Source organism: Benincasa hispida, chromosome 12 (assembly GCF_009727055.1).
Source record: "Benincasa hispida cultivar B227 chromosome 12, ASM972705v1, whole genome shotgun sequence".
Classification (NCBI taxonomy): domain Eukaryota; kingdom Viridiplantae; phylum Streptophyta; class Magnoliopsida; order Cucurbitales; family Cucurbitaceae; genus Benincasa; species Benincasa hispida.
The window spans coordinates 30,508,704-30,529,691 of record NC_052360.1 but is presented as its reverse complement, the minus strand read 5'-3'; the positions used below and the strand labels follow the sequence as shown (position 1 = coordinate 30,529,691).

Here is a 20,988-nt window from a genome sequence, read left to right as displayed (position 1 = left end):
TTCTTCGATTTTTGTTTCCAATCTTTGATTTTTTTAAAAATTTTCAATTTCGCCTCCCTTGTCTTAGCTTGTTGTACACATTTTTTAGTCTTTTTATTTTCTTTCTCTTCTTCGATTTTTGCTTCTACCCTCCATTTTTTCATTTTTTCATTTTATTTTCTTTCTCAATTTTTGCTTCTTCCATTTATTTTATTCTTTCCTTTATCCGATTTTTGCTTCTTTCCTTTATTTTTTATTTTCTTTCATTTCCTTCTTTTTTCCTTTCCTTTTTTTATTTTCTTTTCTTTCTTTGGTTTTTGCCTTTTTTTTTTTTCTTTCTTCCGTTCTTGCTTATTCCTTTATTTTTATTTTTATTTTCTTCGTTTTCTCCGATTTTTGCTTCTTCCCTTATCTTTTTTTATTATTTTATTTTATTTTCTTTCTCCTATTTTTTGGATCTTTCCTTTCTTTTTCTTTTTTTAGTTTTTCTCTCATTTATCTGGTTTTTGCTTCCTTTTGTTCTATTTAATTTTCTTTCATTTTTTCAGTTTTTGCTTCTTTTCTTTCTCTTATTTTTAAATTTTTTCTTTCCTTTATTTGAATTTCTTCTTTTTTTTTTTTCCACAAGAATTATGAAGGTGAGTTTCATACGCAGGACTTGAAAGTACTCAATTCATAAGTGACTTAACACCAACAAGCCAATCATCAAGTTTGATTATTATAACAAATAATAAATATAAATAGCAAATGAAAGTATATCAGTGATAACCACTAATATTTTCTATCATTGATAACTTAATCTTTGATTATGTTTTCATAGTTAATAGCCACTTATAGAAATATATCATTGATAGCCAACTTAGTCAATTTAATTAATAAAGTTGAATCTTGAACTAAAATGTAAGTGGAATGCCTAGAAGTTATTACTAATAGCATGTTTATCAGTGATAGAAGCTATTATCGAAAAGAAAAGGGACTTATAAATATTTGGGAAGGACAAAAAAGGGGAAAAAAGGTGTTTAGTGGCTATGATAGAAGCTACTACTGATAATAGTTACCAGTGATAAAAGCTAACACTAATAGCATGTTATCGATGATAGAAGCTACCCGATAGCACGTTATAGGAGATAGAAGCTACCACTGATAACATGTTATCGGTGATAGAGAACTATCATTGATAGCATGATATTAGTGAGATCATTGATAGCATCTTATTAGTGATGTTATCAATGAAAGAAGCTATCACTGATAACCACAATATGATGTTAGTGATATCGATGATAAAACTTAGGTGATATCTATATATCGAGTTTCTTTCAAATGTGATAACCAGTTATAGAAGTCTATCATTGATAGCTTTAAGTGTTAATATTTCAAGGTTGATTCTAATTAATGAAAGTCTATCAGTGATGACGACTGATAGCTGTTATTAGTGATAGCCATGATAAAAGATTATTAGTGATAACTACTATGGTAATCAAAGTTGTTGGTCTTCTTTCAAAGTTGATCACTATTTATAAATCTATCATTGATAGCTACTGATAGCCTTAAGTAGTAATATTTCAACATTGATTCCAATTGATGAAAGTGAATCAATGATAGCTACTAATAATTGATAGTAAATTAAAAGCTAATATTTCAAGACTATTAATTTTTCTCAAATTGAAAGATATCGGTGATAGCAACTATCATCAATAGCAATTGATAGAAGTTATCAGCGATAGCAGCTGATAGCAGCTATCAGTGATAGCTTTTAATTTGAGAAAACCGGGAAGAAGCAAAAAAAATGGTGGCTAGGCATGGGTTTTTTAGTCTTTTACCATTTTTTGATCTATATATGCAATTATTTTATCCTTGTACTACATATTCTATAATTTTGGCCGTGAATTCTATTTATGCAACTAGCCCTATACTTTAAATGTGGTATATTAGTTGATTGATATACCAAAAAACGTGGGTTTGTCAAAAGGGCAAAATTTGAATATGGAATAAACGAAAATTTAAATTTGAGAATTTTACCATATCTATAATTTTTCATATGTTGAAGAAATAATCCTAATTATATATTTTGGATTTGCCACCAATTGCAAATTCCTAAATAAAAATGCAAATGAAATGCCACCTAAGTTTAAAATTTCACACCTAATTTAAAATTTATCGTCACAACATGCCATGCCACTTTGTTCTACTTAACTAGTAATGAATTTATCATATAGACTATTTAAGACACTATTTGGAACTATTTTAGTCAAGTCTAAAATCTCAAAGATCAAATAAACACAAACGCTAAATTTTTTAGACTAAAATAGTATTTTACTCTAATTACTTTTAATAAAGTCCTAAAAGTTTAGGATTAATCTATATATTAATAATTTGTCAATTTATGGTGTTTGCACCTCTATAAGATGTGTTATGGGTAGATTTAGACTAGAGGGCATTATCGACTTTAAGCGAGTTTGTAGACTATCAAATCAAGAAAAGAATGAAATTTGAGTAAAAAACCACACTCCAAGACTCAATTGTACACGGAAAGAGGTGTGGACCAAAGTCTTTCAAGGGCGAAGTCGAGCCTCCCCTTCTAATGAATAGGGCATGTGTCAAACCCCGTCTTAGATTACTTTATTGAACCTAGGACGAGATGTGACGACAATAGACCCAAAGTATGCAATGAAATTTACTACCAACGTTTTTCTTTTCTTAAAACTTAACATATGCTACTTTCATACAAAGGTGGGCCGAGTTGGACAACATGCTTAATGCAATCCCTGACCAAATGTTCAAATTACTTAACCTACTAAGTCGAGGTTAAGCCTCTCCATTTGTTGAAAAGGGCATGCTAAATGCATATCTTGACCTTTTTGACCCAAGAATTAGACTGATTTGACTATGAAACCCTGATTTGGACACCCTAAATCAGACTTTTCCTATAAATACATCATAGTATGCTAAACGCAGTATGTTGTCCACATTGTTAGTCTATTCATGGTTGCTCCTAGATCTATATATTTTATTGTTGTTTTTCGCATTCTCTGATATGTTAAAGGCACTCTTGGCCATGAACTTCAGTTTTCTTCCTAGTCGTCGTTGGTGTTATCTGGCTACTTTGATGTTGATTGGGCTGGTGACCCCACTGATCGTCGTTCCACCACAGGTTACTGTGTTTTACTTAGGTGATTCTCTCATCTCTTGGCGAAGTAAGAAACGAATTGTTGTTTCTCGTTCTAGCACAGAATTTGAATATCGTGCCCTTGTAAATGCTACCTCTGAGTTATTGTGGCTTTGCTAGCTTCTGAACGATATGGGTGTTCCTCAATAATTTGCCACTATACTTCATTGTGACAAATGTAGTGCCATCCAAATTGCTCACAATGATGTATTTCATAAACGTACAAAGCACATTGAAAGTGACTGTTATTTTGTTCGCCATCATCTTCTGAGTAACACTCTCATCTTGCAATCCATCTCCACTACATAACAACTAGTAGATATCTTCACCAAAGCTTTGTCACCTAGTCGCTTTCTTCACTTGTTTCACAAATTCAAATTGGTTATTACTTTACCACATTGAGTTTGAAGGAGGGTATTGTGAGTCTTGTTTGTTAGTATGGTTGCGTTTTTATAGGCTAGAATACGTGGGTGGTCGAGGTTTTCTTGTATCTATCTTTGGGTATTCTTATGTATATAAATACCCTTGTATTTATCTATTATTTACACTGAAATATAGAAACTATCCAAGAAGAAAAGGAAGAAAAGGAAGAAAAGAAGTGGGTATAAGAGTGAGCAAACATATGTAATGTATTGGGGAAGAAGATGGTACAATTTTCGTCCGTGAATAATATGATGAAGCCAATTCACATTACTTTGTCATTGGCCTCAATTTTGTTTTGGGGTTCAATAGTGGATTCAACTTTGAGAATGACTAGGACAGTAATGATCTAGGAAATTGCAAGTCCGATTCTAATCATTTGATTAGTTTCATCCTTGTTTCCTTGTTTTCTTTTTGTTGGGATTGTTATGAGCTTCTAAAATATTTAGATATAGTGTATTTTCCTTTAGTGGAGTTGTATTTTGATTAGATGCAGTATTTGGTAAAGATAGCTAGTGTATTTTTTTGTGTTGTACTTGGTAAATTTAGCTACAATGTATTGTTTGTGTTGTATTTGATTTGGTAAATTTGGGTAGAAGGTAAATAAAATCTGTTTTATTATAAATATTATGATATAAATGTCCATTAGATGTTCATGCTTAGTGTCTATTGACTATGTGTCATGCTTTCATTTTCAAGGTGTGTCCATGTGTCTCTTTGTGATTATAGTTTTTCTAAAAGAATATGTTTATCCTTTTCAACATGACTAGCTCTTTAGTTCAACTATTAGCTTCTGAAAAACTTAACGGCGAAAACTACTCAACATCGAAAATAAATCTGAATTCAACACTAGTAATAGATGACCTGAGATTTGTCTTAACTGAGGAATGTCCTCAGGCCCCTGCCTCGAAAGAAGCATAAAGTAAATATGATTTACGAGTTGCTGAAACATGTTTAGTGGAGTATGATACCTCAACCTGGATATTGGATTCAGGAGCTACTAATCATATTTGCTTCTCTTTTCAGGAAACTAGTTCCTGGAAAAAGCTTGACGAAGGCGAGATCACCCTCAAGGTTGGAATATGAGAAGTTGTCTCGGTTGAAGCAGTGGGAGACTTGAAGTTGTTTTTCAACGATAGATATATTATACTTAAAAATGTTTTGTATACTCCTAAAATGAGACAAAATTTAATATCTATCACATGTATATTGGAACAAATGTATAAAATATCTTTTAAAGTTAATGAAGCTTTCATTTTCAGAAAAGGTATTCAAATTTGTTCTGCTATACTTGAAAATAATTTATATAAGTTAAGACCAACTAAAGCAAAATTTTTCTTAAATACTGAGATGTTTAGAACAGTCGAAACTCAAAATAAAAGACAAAAAGTTTCTTCTAATGCCTACCTATGGCACTTAAGACTTGGCCACATAAATCTCAAAAGAATTGAGAGATTGGTTAAGAATGGACTCCTAAATCAGTTAGAAGACAATTCTTTACCTCCATGTGAGTCTTGTCTTGAGGGAAAAATGACCAAGAGATCTTTTATGGAAAAGATCTCAGAGCCACAATACACTTAGAGCTTGTACATTCGGACCTCTGTGGACCGATGGAATGTCAACTTGAGGTGGATGTGAATATTTCATCAGTTTTATTGATGATTATTCAAGGTATAGTCATATTTACCTAATGCATCACAAGTCTGATTCTTTTGAAAAGTTCAAAGAATATAAGACTGAGGTTGAGAACTAGTTAGGTAAAATAATTAAGACACTACGATCAGATCGAAGTGGGGAGTACATGGACTTAAGATTCTAGGACTATATGATAGAACAAGGAATCAAGTCACAACTCTCTGCACCTAATATGCCTCAGCAGAACAGTGTATATGAAAGAAGAAACAGAACCTTGTTGGACATGGTTCGCTCAATGATGAGCTTTGCTAAGTTACCTGATTCCTTTTGGGGACATGCATTAGAAACTGCTGTCTATATTTTGAATAACGTTCCCTCTAAAAGTGTTTCAGAAACACCTTATGAGCTATGGAAAGGGCATAAAGGCAGTTTACGTCACTTTAGGATTTGGGGATGCCCGACACATGTGTTAGTGCAAAATCCTAAAAAATTGGAACGTCGTTCAAAACTATGCCTATTTGTAGGTTATCCAAAAGAAACAAAAGGTGGTCTATTTTATGATCCTCAAGAGAATAAGGTATTTGTATCGGCAAATACCACATTCTTAAAGGAAGACCACATAAGAAGTCATCAACCTTGTAGTAGACTAGTATTGAATGAAATTTCCAAAAACGCTACAGATAGAGCTAGTTCATCTACTAAAGTAGTAGATAAAACTAGTACATCTGGTCAGCCACATCCTTTTCAAGAGATGAGAATGTCTCGACGTAAGTGGAGGGTTGTTCATCAGCCTGACCGTTACTTGAGTTTAACAGAAACGTAAGTCGTCATACCTGGGCATAGAGGATCCATCGACCTATAAATAGGCGATGAAAGATGTGAACCGTGATCAGTGGGTCAAAGCCATGGACCTCGAAATGGAGTCTATGTACTTCAATTCTGTTTGGAAACTTGTAGATCAACCAAATGATGTAAAACCAATTGGTTGTAAGTGGATCTATAAAAGAAAACGAGACCAAGCCGGTAAAGTACAGACTTTTAAGGCTCGACTTGTGGTAAAGGGTTATACCTAGAGAGAGGGAATGGACTATGAAGAAACTTTCTCTCCTGTTGCCATGCTTAAGTCGATTAGAATACTCTTATCCATTGCCACCTTTTATGACTATGAAATTTGGCAGATGGATGTCAAGATAGCTTTTTTTCCCCTAAAACCCGGCGAAAATCCCCCCCCCCCTTGGGAAAGAAGATAAGTTCCCCTTATGTGGCTTCAATCCAGAAGGGTTTATTTGCACAAGGTCAAGAAACAAAAGGTCTTGTAAGTTCAAAAATAGCATTTATAGGGTTGAAACAAGCTTCTAAATCTGTGGAATTATTAGATTTGATACTAACGATCAGATCTTTATGCTTTTGAAACAGAATGTTTGACGAGCCTTGTGTTTACGAAGAAGATCGCCAATTCCTACTATAGCGTTCTTAGTTTTATATGTTGACATATTCTAACTCATTGGAATGAAGTAGGTTACCTAACTGACATCAAAGAAATGGCTAGTAATGCAATTCCAAATGACAGATTTTTGGGAAATGCACAGTATGTTCTTGGGATTCAAATTATTTGAACCGCAAGAACAAAACAACTAGCAATGTCTCAAACAACTTATATAGACAAAATGTTGTCTAGGTATAAGATGTAGAATTCCAAAGGAGGTCTGTTACTTACAGATATGGAATTCATTTGTCAAAAGATCAATGTCCTAGACACCTCAAGAGTTGTTGAGGATATGAGACACATTCCTATGCTTCCGCAGAGGGAGCTTGATGTATGCAATATTATGTACTAGACGTGACATATGCTACGTAGTAGGGATATGTCAGTAGGTATCAGTCCAATCTTGGATTTGATCATTGGACTGCCGTTAAAAATATCCTCAAGTATCTTAGGAGAACAAGGAACTACATGCTCGTGTATGGTACTAAGGATTTGATCCTTACTGGATACACTGACTCTGATTTTCAAACCGATAAAGATGCAAGAAAATCTACATCGGGATCAGTGTTCATTCTAAATGGAGGAGCAGTAGTGTGGAGAAGTGTGAAGCAAAACTGTATTGGGGACTCCACAATGGAAGCTGAATACGTAGCTGAATGTGAAACAACAAAGGAAGCAGTATGGTTGAGAAAATTCTTGACAGATTTGGAAGTCGTTCCAAATATGCATCTGTCTATCACTCTATATTGTGATAATAGTGGTGCCGTTGCAAATTCAAGAGAACCAAGAAGCCACAAGCGTGGCAAACATATTGAGCGCAAATACCATCTGATCCGGGAGATTGTACATCATGGAGACGTTGTAGTGGCCCAGATATCTTCTGAGCAAAACATTGTTGATCGTTTTACAAAGGCCTTCACGGCTAAGATGTTTGAAGGTCACCTACAGAGTCTAGGTCTATGAAGTTTGTAAACTAGGACAAGTGGGAGAACTTTTGGGTATATGCCCTAGTTTATTGTATTCATATGTTTATTGTACTCATATGTTTCTCACTTAAATTCAACATTGTGATACTCCACTAGAAGTTTTAGTCCAAGTGGGAGTTTGTTGGATTTTATGTCCTAAAACTCATAGTTTATAAATTGATAAACATATTCTGTTTTGTTTTTCGATAAAATTGTTATTAAAATTGTAATCTTAAATCCAATAAACCAAGGTCCTAAGGCTATTTAAATGTAGACTTGAATTTTATGTGATGATATAAAACATGGATCAAGTTCGAGTATATAGCCTAAAATGGTCTATAATATAGGGATAAGGTTGGACGCCTTGTTCTGGGGACACTATGGATGCGGCCCACTTTGTAGTTAGTACAAATGATGTGATCTTGATCGTTCATATAGAGATATGCGAGTGGGGGCATCCTATGCAATGAGTTTGCATAAAACTGAACCATGAAATAGCCAATTTTTACGTTTTAAATGTCGTTTTATGAATAAAACTGACTATTTCGTTAATTGATGACCTAGGTAACTTAATCTTAATCCTGAGCTAACTATGAACTCCTGTTCACTCGGAATTATCCTTAGATCTGCATAGGTGAGGGCAACTCATTATTACTGGCCCAATAAGCCTCCCATTTCAAGGATAAGATCAAGTGGATAGCTGGAAACATAGGGTACAAGACGAAATTCACTTCTATCCGTTATAGGGATAGTAGATAGGTTGTTTCCTTTAGTACTGAATCCAGGTCTTCAACAAGGGGCCCTACCCTCTCCTTGGCCCGAGATGGGTTTGGTTTATAGGTTGGACCTTAAACCAATTGTTTATTAGAGGATCAGTGGAACTTAAGGAACAAGATGTAGTCTTGGGGGTAAAACAGTTTTTATGACCCAGCCGAGATTACGAACAACCTGTGAATGATTAACTTACTAATCATGGTTATATCATATGGATACAAATATATCTATAGTGAGGGGAGTGCAACTACGAGACTATAGTGGAAGAACCCGTGAGTTAACAAATATTGATTAACTCCATCTAAAGAGTTTAGCCAACTAATCTCGGATCGTTGGAGCCCATGATCTATAGGTTCATTAGGTTCCTTTACTAGCTCATATGAAATAAACTTAGAATAGTATGATAGAATAATTCGAATTGTTCGAATTAGGTGAAGAGAGAGAAACTGACAAGTATATGTGATATAGTGGTCGGTTTTTTAGTTTAGAGATACAGCTTTAATGTTTAAATATGATTTAAATATAAAGAATATGAATACGTTCATATTCGGAAGCTCGGAAATAATGGAAATGGTCAAAGATGTAAAAAGTCAAAGAGTTGACTTTTGACTTTGAAAAGTCAACTTTGATCGACCTTATATTCAAATGTGATTTGGAATTTTGAGAAAATGAATGCGGATTCATGCTCAGGAGGTAAAAATTAGTTAACACGAAAAAAATCATAAAAAGTCAAAATGTTGACTTTTCGGTCAAAGTTTGACTTTGACAAAATGACTATTTTGCCCTTTGACTAAAGTTAGTGGGAAAATCCAAAATTTTGTTGGATAATTCTACTAACAAAATAGTGGGCTAGGTGTTGGCTTATAGTGGAGACATCAAGCCCACTTTGATAGTGAATTTTGAGGTGTTAGGTTTTTTTGAATTTGTTTCATGCAATTTTTGCATGACTCTTTTCTATAAATATGGGCTTTCAATTTGAATGAAAAAACTTTTGACATTTTGCCAATTTTAGTTTTCAAAATTGGGCTAAAAAAAACCCAACCCACCAATCCATCTCCTATTTCCATCTCTTTCTCTCTCTCGGTTTCTTCATCCATCGAGTCCCACAACCCAGTTCTGAGTCCAGAGAATAGTAGGTCAGCTCTAGTGGTAGTCTGGAAGAGTTCGGGTCAAGATTCAGCGAGGAAAAGCATTTTTCGAGAGCTACAAAGGTTGTATCCTATCCCTATTAATTTACTGTTTTTCCTTCATTTGCATGCTAATTTCCTTTTAATTAAAAGCAATTAGAGTGTAATTAGATCCTTATTCCGCTGCGTATGTCTCGTGTTACGCTCAATTGCTTTTGGTGGATAGTTTTTCCTTTTCTATTGAAATGTTGAATGAAATGTGCACTTAAGTGGATTTATTATGATTTTGGCATTGTTTTTCTTTAAATTTCTTGTGGAAATTTGTAATTGCTCACATGTTTATGAGCATTAATGTGTGGAAAAGGGTCTGTAAATTTGTTGGAGTCATTAGAGTTGAAATTAGATTGTAATTACTCGATTCCGAGAGAGAGGACAGCTTCAAAGTGAAGGAAATTTTTGGTTTCAGACTCGACGATCCACCCGTTCGACCCAGTTCGAAGTAGCTTCGTACGCTGCCCGCCCACAACCCACATGCCCGTGCGCCGACCCGGTTCGCCACCCGCCTTCTCATTGGAAAAGAGAAGAAGAAAAATGCACTCGTCTGTTGTTATGCGTTAGTCTCTATGCGTTGACGTTCATGCATTGGACTGGAGAATATGCAATATGCGTTAGGCGCGTTTACGATGAACATGGGTTCCTGTCCCAAGTTTTCTTACTTTCTTGCCAAAATGAAAACGCAAATTTCTCGAGATGATTTGTGGTTGAACACAGGAACTTGTAACTAAATAATATTTATGAAGTAATGAGTTTGAGGCGATGAATAAAGAAGACAGAAGTTAATGGATTATGCGTCACTTCTATTCCTAACTAAACATATTGAGCAATGGAAGTTGAACTATGAGAATTGGTAGAGATGCGGCAACTGTTAATGCATAATAAGGTGACTTCATTATGTTTGGTCGCTAGAGTAATCCCAGCTCACCACACTAACACATCGCACACCTCTCAGTGGCCAATCGCATGCTTAAATCTCTATAATGCATAGTTGTGTCGAGCATAAGATCGTTCCTATCTCTAGGAATAATGCTTACTATAGTGTGTTCCATTACTTACCCTCTCGGGCAGTTGGTTATAGCTAATCAGCTCATTGACAAGCATTGCAACAACCTCACACCTAGCAAAGAAGATTAACTCACTATACTTGTATAACGCACACCTCTTGGTGGTTTACTACATGCATCATATCTCTAGGCCGCATGACCGAGTATGCGACTTGTCTTCATTACTTAACTAAACAATGGATGTAAACGATGATAAAGAAGAATAATATGGTGGAGATGGTGCTGAAAGAAGTAATAGATGCATTGATTAGAAAATGTATTCATTTCTTAAGGCAAAATGTAATACAATACAGATATAAGAGGAGAGGTGGAGGGCTAGATGTAAGCAATCTCTTGCTTTTCATCCGAAATGCATCAAGGTTGCTGGTGGTGCCATGGATGGATGGTGGAGAAGTCTCTCTCGAGCTCTATCTCCAGCGAAACTCCGATCGTCACTCCGAAGAGGCTGTGGATGTGAATAATCCTCAAAGAATGTCTTGCTCATGCTCTCATCTGTGATCTCAAGAATCTGCCTAAGGCAGAAACTCGGATGGATTGAAGTGAATAGGCAGAAACTTGGATGGATTGAAGTGAAGATCCAAGGCTCTATTTATAGAGCCTAAACGTCGACAACTCTGATACCCAATTCTGACTCACTGCTACTTTTTTCGCGGTATGGGAAATGTCAGCATCACCTCATCTTATTGATACTCCCAATGTTTGCGTTCATGCTTGTTTCTCCTGAAGTGTCAACACATTCTACCTACCTTGCAATCAATCTTCTATCACGATTACACTCTGTGGATGCAGCATTCCATGTGATGAACTAATCTTTATGATAATCAACGCATGCGTCAGCCTTGCAGCGGTCTGGGACTAATGCATGCGGTCAATTCCTGCAATAGCTACAAAAATAGACATTTTGATGCAGAATAACACATGATATAGAGTTAATGAGAATTTTCGGTGCTGGTCGACGCAAGCTCACTTTTTCATATGAATTCTTGGTATTATTGATGTATATTTTGCTTATTAGCCCTCATAATTCTAAGTAAAAGGCTAAAATAGCTTGTATTTCTACAAGCTATCAATGATCAGTGAAACATACCGTAATGGCTACTTCCTCAAATCATGTTGAAATTCTTGCAATTCACAAAGCTAGTCGAGAATGTGTAAGACTAAGATCAATGACTCAGCACATTCGTGAAGCATGTGGTTTGTCTTTTAATAAAAATCTTCCAACAATATTATACGAAGACAACACAACATGCATATCCCAAATCAAAGGAGGATATATTAAAGGAGATAAAACAAAGCATATTTCATCGAAGCTTTTCTATACTCATGATCTTGAAGAAAATGGCAACATTACTATACAACAAATTTGTTCGAAAGATAACCTGATAGACTTATTTACAAAGGCATTACTTATCGCAAGCTTTGAAAAACTGGTGCACAACATTGGAATGCGGCAACTCAGAGATCTCAAGTGAGTTTCCATGATGGGGAGAAAATATACCTTTTAGGAGTATAAATTATATGAAATATGTAATCTTTTCCCTTCACTATAATTTTTTTCCCATTGAGTTTTTTTGTAGTAAGGTTTTAACGAGGCATATTTCATATATATAATGGGCATCCAAGGGGAAGTATTATAAATATTATGATAATAGATGCTCATGCTTAGTGTCCATTGACCATGTGTCATGCTTTCATTTCCCAAAGTGTTGTTCATGTGTTTCAACATTACACATTATTGGTGTCCATGTAATCCACTTCCTACTTGTCAGATTGCCTATAAATAGTGGTATTTGATGGATTTTGGAAGACACACATTGGGTAAAATCCAAAAAGATTGGAGAAAGTGGAGAAATCCATCATTTTTATTTTATTTACTCTTGTTATCTATTTATTTCATATATTTATATATCATGTTTAATTTATTTTAATATTATTTATTTTATTATTATATTATATTATATTTAATTTAGTATTATATTTTATTGGTATCCGTGTTCCCATTGTGCTCCTCAAGTTCACAATATGTTTTGAATTATTTTTCCTTGATTTTCGAATTAATTAAATTGTTGGGTTTAGGGTATTTCCATTCTTTGCTAGTTAATATTTTTGGGCCATAGGTATTTTCATCTCTTGTTGATTAGTATTTTATATTTATAAAATTTAATTTGCTATATTTACTATCTTGAAACCTTTTTGCTATCTTTTCAAATGAATTTTTAAAATTTACTATTTCTTGGTCGACCCTTGATTAATTCGGGTAGTTTTTCGATTGGGTTTATAATTATAAATTGAATCAAAATCGAGTAATTAAAATTGTTCGGGTCCAAAATCCAAAATGATTCAAGCCTATTGTAGAAATTTGGGCCAAAGAAGATATTGGGCACAAGCTCAAGTAAGATCCATGGAAACTTTATAAATAGAGGCCTTGCCATTTCATTTTAGAAGGTTGGAAGAACTGAAGGCCGAAGCTCTGAAGTTCCAAAGATTGAAGCTCTGAAGATCTAAAGAACACAATCCTTAAGAGCTATGAAGATCATAAGACCGAACCTTGAAGCTTTGAAGATCTAAAGAACATAGCTCTCTTGAAGCCTTTTGAAGATCAGGAGGCTAAAGTTTTGAAACTCTGAAGAGTGTAATCTTTTGAAGATTTGAAGACCAAAGTTCCAAAGATTAGCTTTGTTCTCCTAAGATCTAAAGACTAAAGCTCAGAAGACTCTCTGAAGCTTTTAAAGTTAGAAACTTCAAAGACGATCCAGTATAGAAGTCAAAGACCCCAGAAGAAATTCTAGAGAAATTCAAATAAAGCAGAAACACTCCTCAAACTTTTGAAAATAAGCTGCAAAACTCTTGAGACAAGTCAACATTTGAGAACAAGTTGCAAAGCTCTCGAAACGAGCAAGCGAAAAAATCCTTTCAAAGGATCATTTATTAGAGATTGTAATCACTATTACTAAAATAGATACAAATACGAAATTCATTTTATAAATTAAATTTCTCTGAAAATTTCGTCGAACAATATCGAACTCTAAAATCATTAGTAAATTAAATATTTATTATCTTCAAAATTTATGGTATGATAAAAAAATCTAAAGCTAATACCAAATTGCATACCAACTTGAGTTGGGTGGAGTTGTTTTAAATAATCAACTCTCGTTGTTGGGTCTACATACTTCGGAATACAACTTCATTGAGGATCTCCATTGTCCTCTCTCTTTCCTTCCAATATATTTATAATAATTCCACCACCACCCCCCCACGTTAGTATCTATACAACCTATGGCACAATCAAAATTTCAAAGTGTAGCTTAGAATTGTATAACAAACCTAAACAATTTTGGATATATTATAACATTTACCTTCCACTAAATTTGGATGTATTTTAAACTTATCTCAAATCAATTAGAAAAATGTAAAATCCAAATTTAAGTCCATATAGGGTTGATCTCAAAGTGCATGGCATCTAATACACTACAAAAATTCTGGACTAAAGATCGTGTTATAAAAGGTATTTAATGTCAGTTTTAAATCAACATTGTACACCCTCTTCAATATCAGTTTAAAACCGACATTAAAGACAACCGACATTAAATACCTTTTATAACACAATCTTCAATGTCGATTGTCAACTGACATTAAAGCCCTTTAATGTCAGTTTTAAACCGACATTGAAGCCCTTTATTGTCAGTTTTAAACCGACATTGAAGCCCAGAATTCTTGTCCGTTTTTTCCATTATTGTCCATTTTTTTAAGTGCTATTGTTCAATCCATTTTTAATGTTGGTCAAAAAGTTAAAAACGACATTATATGTCTCGTGTTGGGTCACAAAGTACGGATAATAGTTAGCTCAGAATTATTTTTATATATTAAGATCTCAACAAACACAAAAATTTAAATCTAAATCTTGTTCACAAAGTACGAATAATAGTTAGCTCCCAAAGAGAATAACAAAATTTATACGTACAAAACAGTAATTCTAACAAACTTGAATTTATAATATTCTTATAAGCTAAAAGAAATGAAAAAAAAGGCTAACAATCTCTTCAATCAAGCTCGTAACTCATTCCACTAAAAATTAATTGAATTGCGTGTAAAACGATACTTTCCAAGTAAAGTTTGAGTTGTTGCTCCTCTGCCATAGCTACCAACTCCATTGCCAAAACTCGACCTTCCACCAGGACCTTGAGAAATTTTTAAGTATGACAACAATTAACAACATAGTTGAGAAAAATATGATAAATATCAAGATTTGCAAGAGTAAAAAAAGAATAACTTCAAAATATAAATCCAAAACTTAAAAATTAGTAAACAAACTTGCAACTTCATTTAAATCTTATAAAGAATCCAAACAATAAATTCAGCAAAGGAGTTCTTTTTTCATTTTAGATTTCTTAGGCAACTAGACCAATCATATTAACTAAACAAGTTTAAGAGGAAAATAGATCATGCACAAGTGTATGCCATGAAGGAAATCACTCATACCAAGTTGCTTGTGGTTAATAAATGCAATATAATCTTATTTTGCTTGCTTCAAAATGGGTAAAGTGAACCTTCCTTTGGAAAATGGAACGCTACTTCTACTAGCTTTTACAAAAGTTTGAACTTGATCATTTTTCAACAATTTCTTGTTTCCAAAAAAATACACCAAGCAAGAGTGCCTACAAGAAATGCGGAGATTTATCCCTAAACTAAATTCCAAGTAAGATCAAAGCAAACTAGAAAGAAAAAAAAAAAAAAAAAAAGAAGAAGAAGAAAGAAAGAAGGGGAGAATGCAATAGGATGATCCAAGGGAAAATCAGAACTTCAAACTAAAATTCGATTACCACAAAGAGAACAAGACTTGAATAGCTTAAGTACTTTCTCTATCCAAATTTAACATGTAGTTCTATGGAGCAATAAAAAGATCTAAACAACCAACAATCAATCAATAGATCAAGATTTACACATAACTAAGTTAAGAAAATACCTCTCTCTTCTTGCATTTCTCATAAACATCTAAAGTATAGCCTTGAAAAATGCTTTATTTAAGAAATCTACAAATGTCATCAACTAACCAAAGTATAGTCTTGAAAAATACTTTATTTTAGAAATTTATTTTACCAAATACAAAAATATAAAAGCGATAGTTGCCACATAGTAATCTAATTTACCTCATCTTCATTAAATCTTCCGACATTGCATATTTTTCCAAAAAGTTCTCTCCCAACTGCATATTCCATAATTATAAGCAAATGTGTGTGAGTGAGTATGACTTGCGTAAAAAAAGAAATAGAAAAACTAACCTAGATCTACATACCCTAATTTTGCCGTTGACACTTTATAGATCTACAAATGAAAAATAACCTAGTTTATCAAAACAAAAAGAAAAAGTGCAAAGAATGGAAAGCAATAAGGAAATCAAAGATTGAACGAATTTGACCCAGAGCTCGAAGATTGGAACAGATCTGATGCACTAATTACCAAAACTCATAAATCCATAATAATAAAGAAGTTTACACCATACAAATTGATTGTGTAAAAATCTGGGCTTCAAATCAAATTCTGAACAAGAAATAAAGAAGTTTACACCATACAATTGATTGTGTAAAAAACATGAGGCCTGAATAGAGTTCAAGAAGAATGAAGTTAGAAACTCACCTTGGCCATGTTAAAGGATGGAAATCGTGAAAACGCTCGAGAAAGAACATCATCATTCACCTCGTTACCAAGATCGCCACAAAACAGCCGATAATCATCTGCATAATCTAGATGCAAAGAATGTGCAAAGTTGTCAAGATTACCTCATTTGAGGACAAAATTTGTAGTTTAACCATAATAATCCAATACTCATGATGTCCATTTCTGAAATGGTGGTTGCTATCATTCCTACGTCAAGATTTGGTTCCTATAAAAGATAACTTTAAATCATATAAGACAAATTCGGGTAAGAAATGAAAAGATTACATACTTTCAAGCCAGTCAGCAAGTGTAGGATCCTTCCATTTCTGTTCAGCAACTTTACGAGGGATCGCTTTCCTTTTAGTTTCTGCTTTGTGCTCCATTTCATCTCTTGCAAGGGCAACTTCTTCTCCACATCGCAGTGCCAAACCGTAGAACAACAGCTTCCCTACTCCTTTGTCTTCCTCTTTCTCTTTCTACAGATCTACGACCCATGTCAGAGATCCACGGCTACAGATCTATGTTGTTGACGACTGACAGAGACCCACGGCCAAAGAGAGACCCAAATGTGATGGAGATAGATGGACGGACGTGATACGGATGTTAGAGGCACATGGACGGACGGTAGAGACCAACGGATGACAGACATCCACGACAAATCTACGTTGTTGAAGACCCACGAAACTAGAGTTGATTTCTAAAGATCTATAGACCCATGGTAGAGACCCACGACTATAGATCTGTGTTGTTGAAGACTGACAGAGACCCACGACCAAGGAGAAACCCAAACATGACGGAGACTGACAGATGGACGGCGGACAACCACAGACGGACGATAGACACCCTGATTCGCACGGCCAAGAAGAGATAGGGTTTGGGTAGGAGAGATAGGTGCGAGAGTGTTGAAAAATGAAAGGAATTTAATAAAGTAAGAAAAGAAATAAATTATACCTTTAACGTCGGTTTTAAACTGACATTAAAGCTTATCTTCAACGTTAGTTTAAAATTGACATTAAAGATCTATTTTTTTAAAACCGACAATATACATTTAGTTTCACTCTTTAAAACCGACTTTGAAACCCAAAATTTTTGTAGTGGTAGTTTGAAAGATGGTTGCATGCGATTTGGATTGGGTGGGGGCATGCATGAAATCTAGAAAATCTCAAGTAGATTCGAAGGCTTTCTTCTTAAATGTGGCCATGCATGAGATCCGAACGGGGAAGGATGACAAATGTTGTTCTTCTTCGATGAACGAAACTAAACTGAGATCATGTGGAGGGAAGAACATTCATGGCGAAAAACGTTTCTAAATAGAACAAAGTAAATAGCAGCAGATTTGGGTGACAATCAACTTCGACGGGTCCTAGTTTATACACAAACAAAAGAACATAAAAGGAAAGTTTGCATAATTAATTTAAGGTCTAGTTGAATCTAAATTACATAATTTACGTTTTTTCCTTTTTATCTCATCTATCAGTTTTACCCTTCGGTTATTCCTCATTTTTCTTTAGGCTAAATATATATATGTCCATTTTGCAATGAAATCAAGGTAAAACATTAATTCAAACCTCCCCTATTGTACTAAAACAAAAAATTATTGTTAGTTTAAACAATTAAATGAAGATATCTTATTATTCATTTAAGAGCTCGTTACACATATTTATCATGAACTTGAGGGAAAAAAATGGCATTTCATCAATCAATAAACTTTGAATCAAAATTTTATAAATTCAAAAAGAAAAAAACAGAGAATTCTCTTTTTATAAAGTACTAATTCTTGAAACTCTTAATTTGAAACCATCGAAGAATGCGTGTGTCGTCCTCTTTCTTATTTGGCAACCACTGTAACCGAAGGACCAGTCTGATTAGCAGCAAGCTTGATTGTCCTAGCCTTTGTTATATTCCTCCAATATGTCGCTATTTCCCTCTCTGTTTCCTCTACCGTCTTCTTCAAACCTGTTTCATTTCCACCATTTTTGGGCGGAAGAGTATCTAACTCTGCCAATACCTTTACGATATCAAGCACAAGCCGCTCTGCAAGCGTCCGAGAGAAATCTTCTCTAATCACCACTCGAAGAACTGACACGTGCTTCGCCCCCTCTGGCATTGGATACGCCGGAACAATCCACCCGAACCTCCGCAACATCTCTGAAACCTCAAACTCGTCGTGCCGGCTTCGGTCTTTGAGGGAAAACGCCACCACCGGCACTCCCATGTCCTTTGACACTATCGTGAACCTCCCTGTGTTTTCAAGCCCTTCCTTCAGCACCATTGCATTGTCGTGACAATTTTGCATCACATTCCGGTAACCCTCGAAACCCAACCGGATTAGTTGATAATATTGAGCAATGATTTGGCTTGACCCTGAAATTTAATCATTCACATGTCAGGCTAATTCGATATCCATCAAGTCTTTTGTTAATTAGGAATTGATTTTACCTTTGGAGAAGTTGAGAGTGAAGGTGGGTTGATCTGCTCCAAGGTAATTGATGTGGAAAATGAGTTCTTCGGGCAAATCTTCTTTGGTTCTCCAGATCACCCAACCAATCCCAGCGTAAACAAGCCCATACTTATGCCCACTCACATTGATGCTCTTCACCAAAGGAAGCCTGAAATCCCATTCGAGCTCTGGATACAAAAACGGTGCTATGAACCCACCACTGGCTGCATCCACATGAATTGGCGTATCCCATCCACTTTCCTTGTTCTTCTCCACCAACAAATCATTCAGCAGCTTCACATCTTCGAATTCTCCATTATAAGTTGACCCCAAAATTGCAGCAACACAAATGGTGTTCTCATCCACCATCTCGACTGCCTGGACAGGGTCCATCACGTAATACCCTTCTCTCACTTTAACTTCCTTCAGCTCCACTTCAAAGTATCTCGCAAATTTCTCCCAGCAAACTTGCACATTCGCACCCGTCACAATATTGGGTTTGTCATAAGGCTTCCCCTCCGCCTTCCTCTTGTTCTGCCACTTCCTCTTGAAGGCAAGCCCTGCCAGCATGATGGCCTCCGACGACCCCACCGTTCCAACGCCGACGGCGGTGTCGGAGTCTCCCAAGGGAGCGTTGAAGAGATGGGCAATCATGTTGACGCAGCGGTTCTGAAGCTCGGTGGTGACAGGGTATTCGTCCATGTCGACGTAGTTCTTGTTGACAGAGTCCATGATGAGCTTATCGCATTCGGGCTCCATCCAGGTAGTGACGAAGGAGGCTAAATTGAGCCTTGGGTTGCCGTCGAGCATGAGCTCGTCGTTGATGATTTGGAAGGCGGCCTCCTTGGGCATGGAGTTATCGGGCATGGTGAACCTTGGAGCAGAGTCTCGAACGTAGCGAGAGGCAAATGTGGAATGTATGGAAACATCGGATTCAGAGAGAGTTTTGGACAACACCATTTTGGTGATGGAATTGAAAGAGGAGGAGGTGCAGAGAATAGAATAGATTGTACTGGAATTTGGTGGAGAAGGATGAAAACAGAGGATCGTATTTTATAGTAGAAAAACGCGGAGAATGGAAAATTCTGGATTGAATGGAATGGGAAATGTCAAAAGCTGGGGAAGCAGGGATGGAAAGAAGAAGAGGAGATGGTTGACCAATGAATTTGAAAATTCAAAATTGGTAAGCATGTTGTTTTCGACTTCTGGATGCTTGATACCAAACCGTCTATTTCCCCGAATTGGAGTTGTGAACAGACGTTACTTGTTTTAAAAGTATGTTTAATTATTGATCATATTTATTGATCATATTTTCAACCCTAGCATAATACTTAATTCTTATTCCTTTCAAAAAAAAAAAAAAAAGAAGAAAAAGAAGAAGAAGAAAGAAAGAAAGAAAGAAACTTAATTCTTATTGAACAAATCTTTCTGTCATGTACTTTCGATGCTTATAGATACAAGATACGGATACGATAGGATACAACGATACGAAAATTTCTAGAAAAAACTAGGATATTGATATATTGAAGATACGTTTCTTTTTCTTAGAAAAAAGTCTAGGATATAAATACATTTAGCATACAAGTTAATCACAATAGTATAAAATACAATATAAACACTGAAAATACGATACCAAAAGCAACATCTAAGATGTTGAAGTAAAATAGTCAATAAAATATAATAGAAAAGTGACCCATATTGATTAGAGAAGAAGAAGATTAGAGGGAGAAGTATGAAGATAAATAAAGAACTTCTTTATTGAATTGTTGAAGATATTCAAGTGGGTTATACTTTGGTGGACTTTGTAGATACTCAAATGTGAAGATGAAGTTTAGATGATTCTAGGGTTTGGTTTTTTATTTTTTTCTCCTTCTAGTTTTAGACTCGAATAATGGGCTTTTTAATAGGCTGCCTAGTTTTAGATTAGGAAAAATTAAATGAGTTGTTTATTTTTGTAAAAAAGGTAAGCGTAAAATTAGCTACGTCAAATCGCGTATTAGATATATATCTAGAAAGTATCTAAAAGTATATGTATCTGATACAGATTCTTTGCCTCCATGAAGTATTTGTGCTTCATAGGTTGCAGCACGAGTGATCTAACTTTTTATCTCTATGTTGGATGATTATGCCAATTATCACTAAGTTTTACTTTAACTAGTTTTGGTTGTGGTATTGGTTTAGACTCCATTTGGGATTGCTATAGCTTTTAAAATGATTGCA

The 20,988-nt window shown here is 35.0% G+C and overlaps 2 protein-coding genes across 4 annotated transcripts; both read right to left on the bottom strand.

Moving 5' to 3' along the window:
• Nucleotides 1-14,517: 14,517 nt before the first annotated feature.
• Nucleotides 14,518-17,328, bottom strand: LOC120067918 (RNA-binding protein 42-like). 3 transcript variants are annotated; one of them, XM_039019548.1, is made up of 5 exons: nucleotides 16,618-17,282; nucleotides 16,308-16,414; nucleotides 15,967-15,995; nucleotides 15,821-15,876; nucleotides 14,518-14,851 (listed from the first exon to the last, which is right to left on the bottom strand). In XM_039019548.1, the coding sequence occupies exons 1-4, from the start codon at nucleotides 16,709-16,711 to the stop codon at nucleotides 15,831-15,833; spliced, it is 276 nt and encodes a 91-aa protein (XP_038875476.1). In that variant the 5' UTR covers nucleotides 16,712-17,282; the 3' UTR covers nucleotides 14,518-14,851; nucleotides 15,821-15,830. The 3 variants fall into 3 exon arrangements, with proteins under 3 accessions (XP_038875476.1, XP_038875475.1, XP_038875474.1); XM_039019547.1 differs by lacking the exon at nucleotides 15,967-15,995 and having other exon boundaries at nucleotides 16,618-17,268; XM_039019546.1 differs by lacking the exons at nucleotides 15,821-15,876; nucleotides 15,967-15,995 and having other exon boundaries at nucleotides 16,618-17,328.
• Nucleotides 17,329-17,932: 604 nt separating this feature from the next.
• On the bottom strand, nucleotides 17,933-19,818 carry LOC120068594 (glutamate decarboxylase 4-like). Its single transcript, XM_039020414.1, has 2 exons — nucleotides 18,768-19,818; nucleotides 17,933-18,692 (listed from the first exon to the last, which is right to left on the bottom strand). Exons 1-2 carry the CDS (start codon nucleotides 19,726-19,728, stop codon nucleotides 18,157-18,159), a joined length of 1,497 nt encoding a protein of 498 aa, XP_038876342.1. The 5' UTR covers nucleotides 19,729-19,818; the 3' UTR covers nucleotides 17,933-18,156.
• Between the last annotated feature and the right edge of the window lie 1,170 nt (nucleotides 19,819-20,988).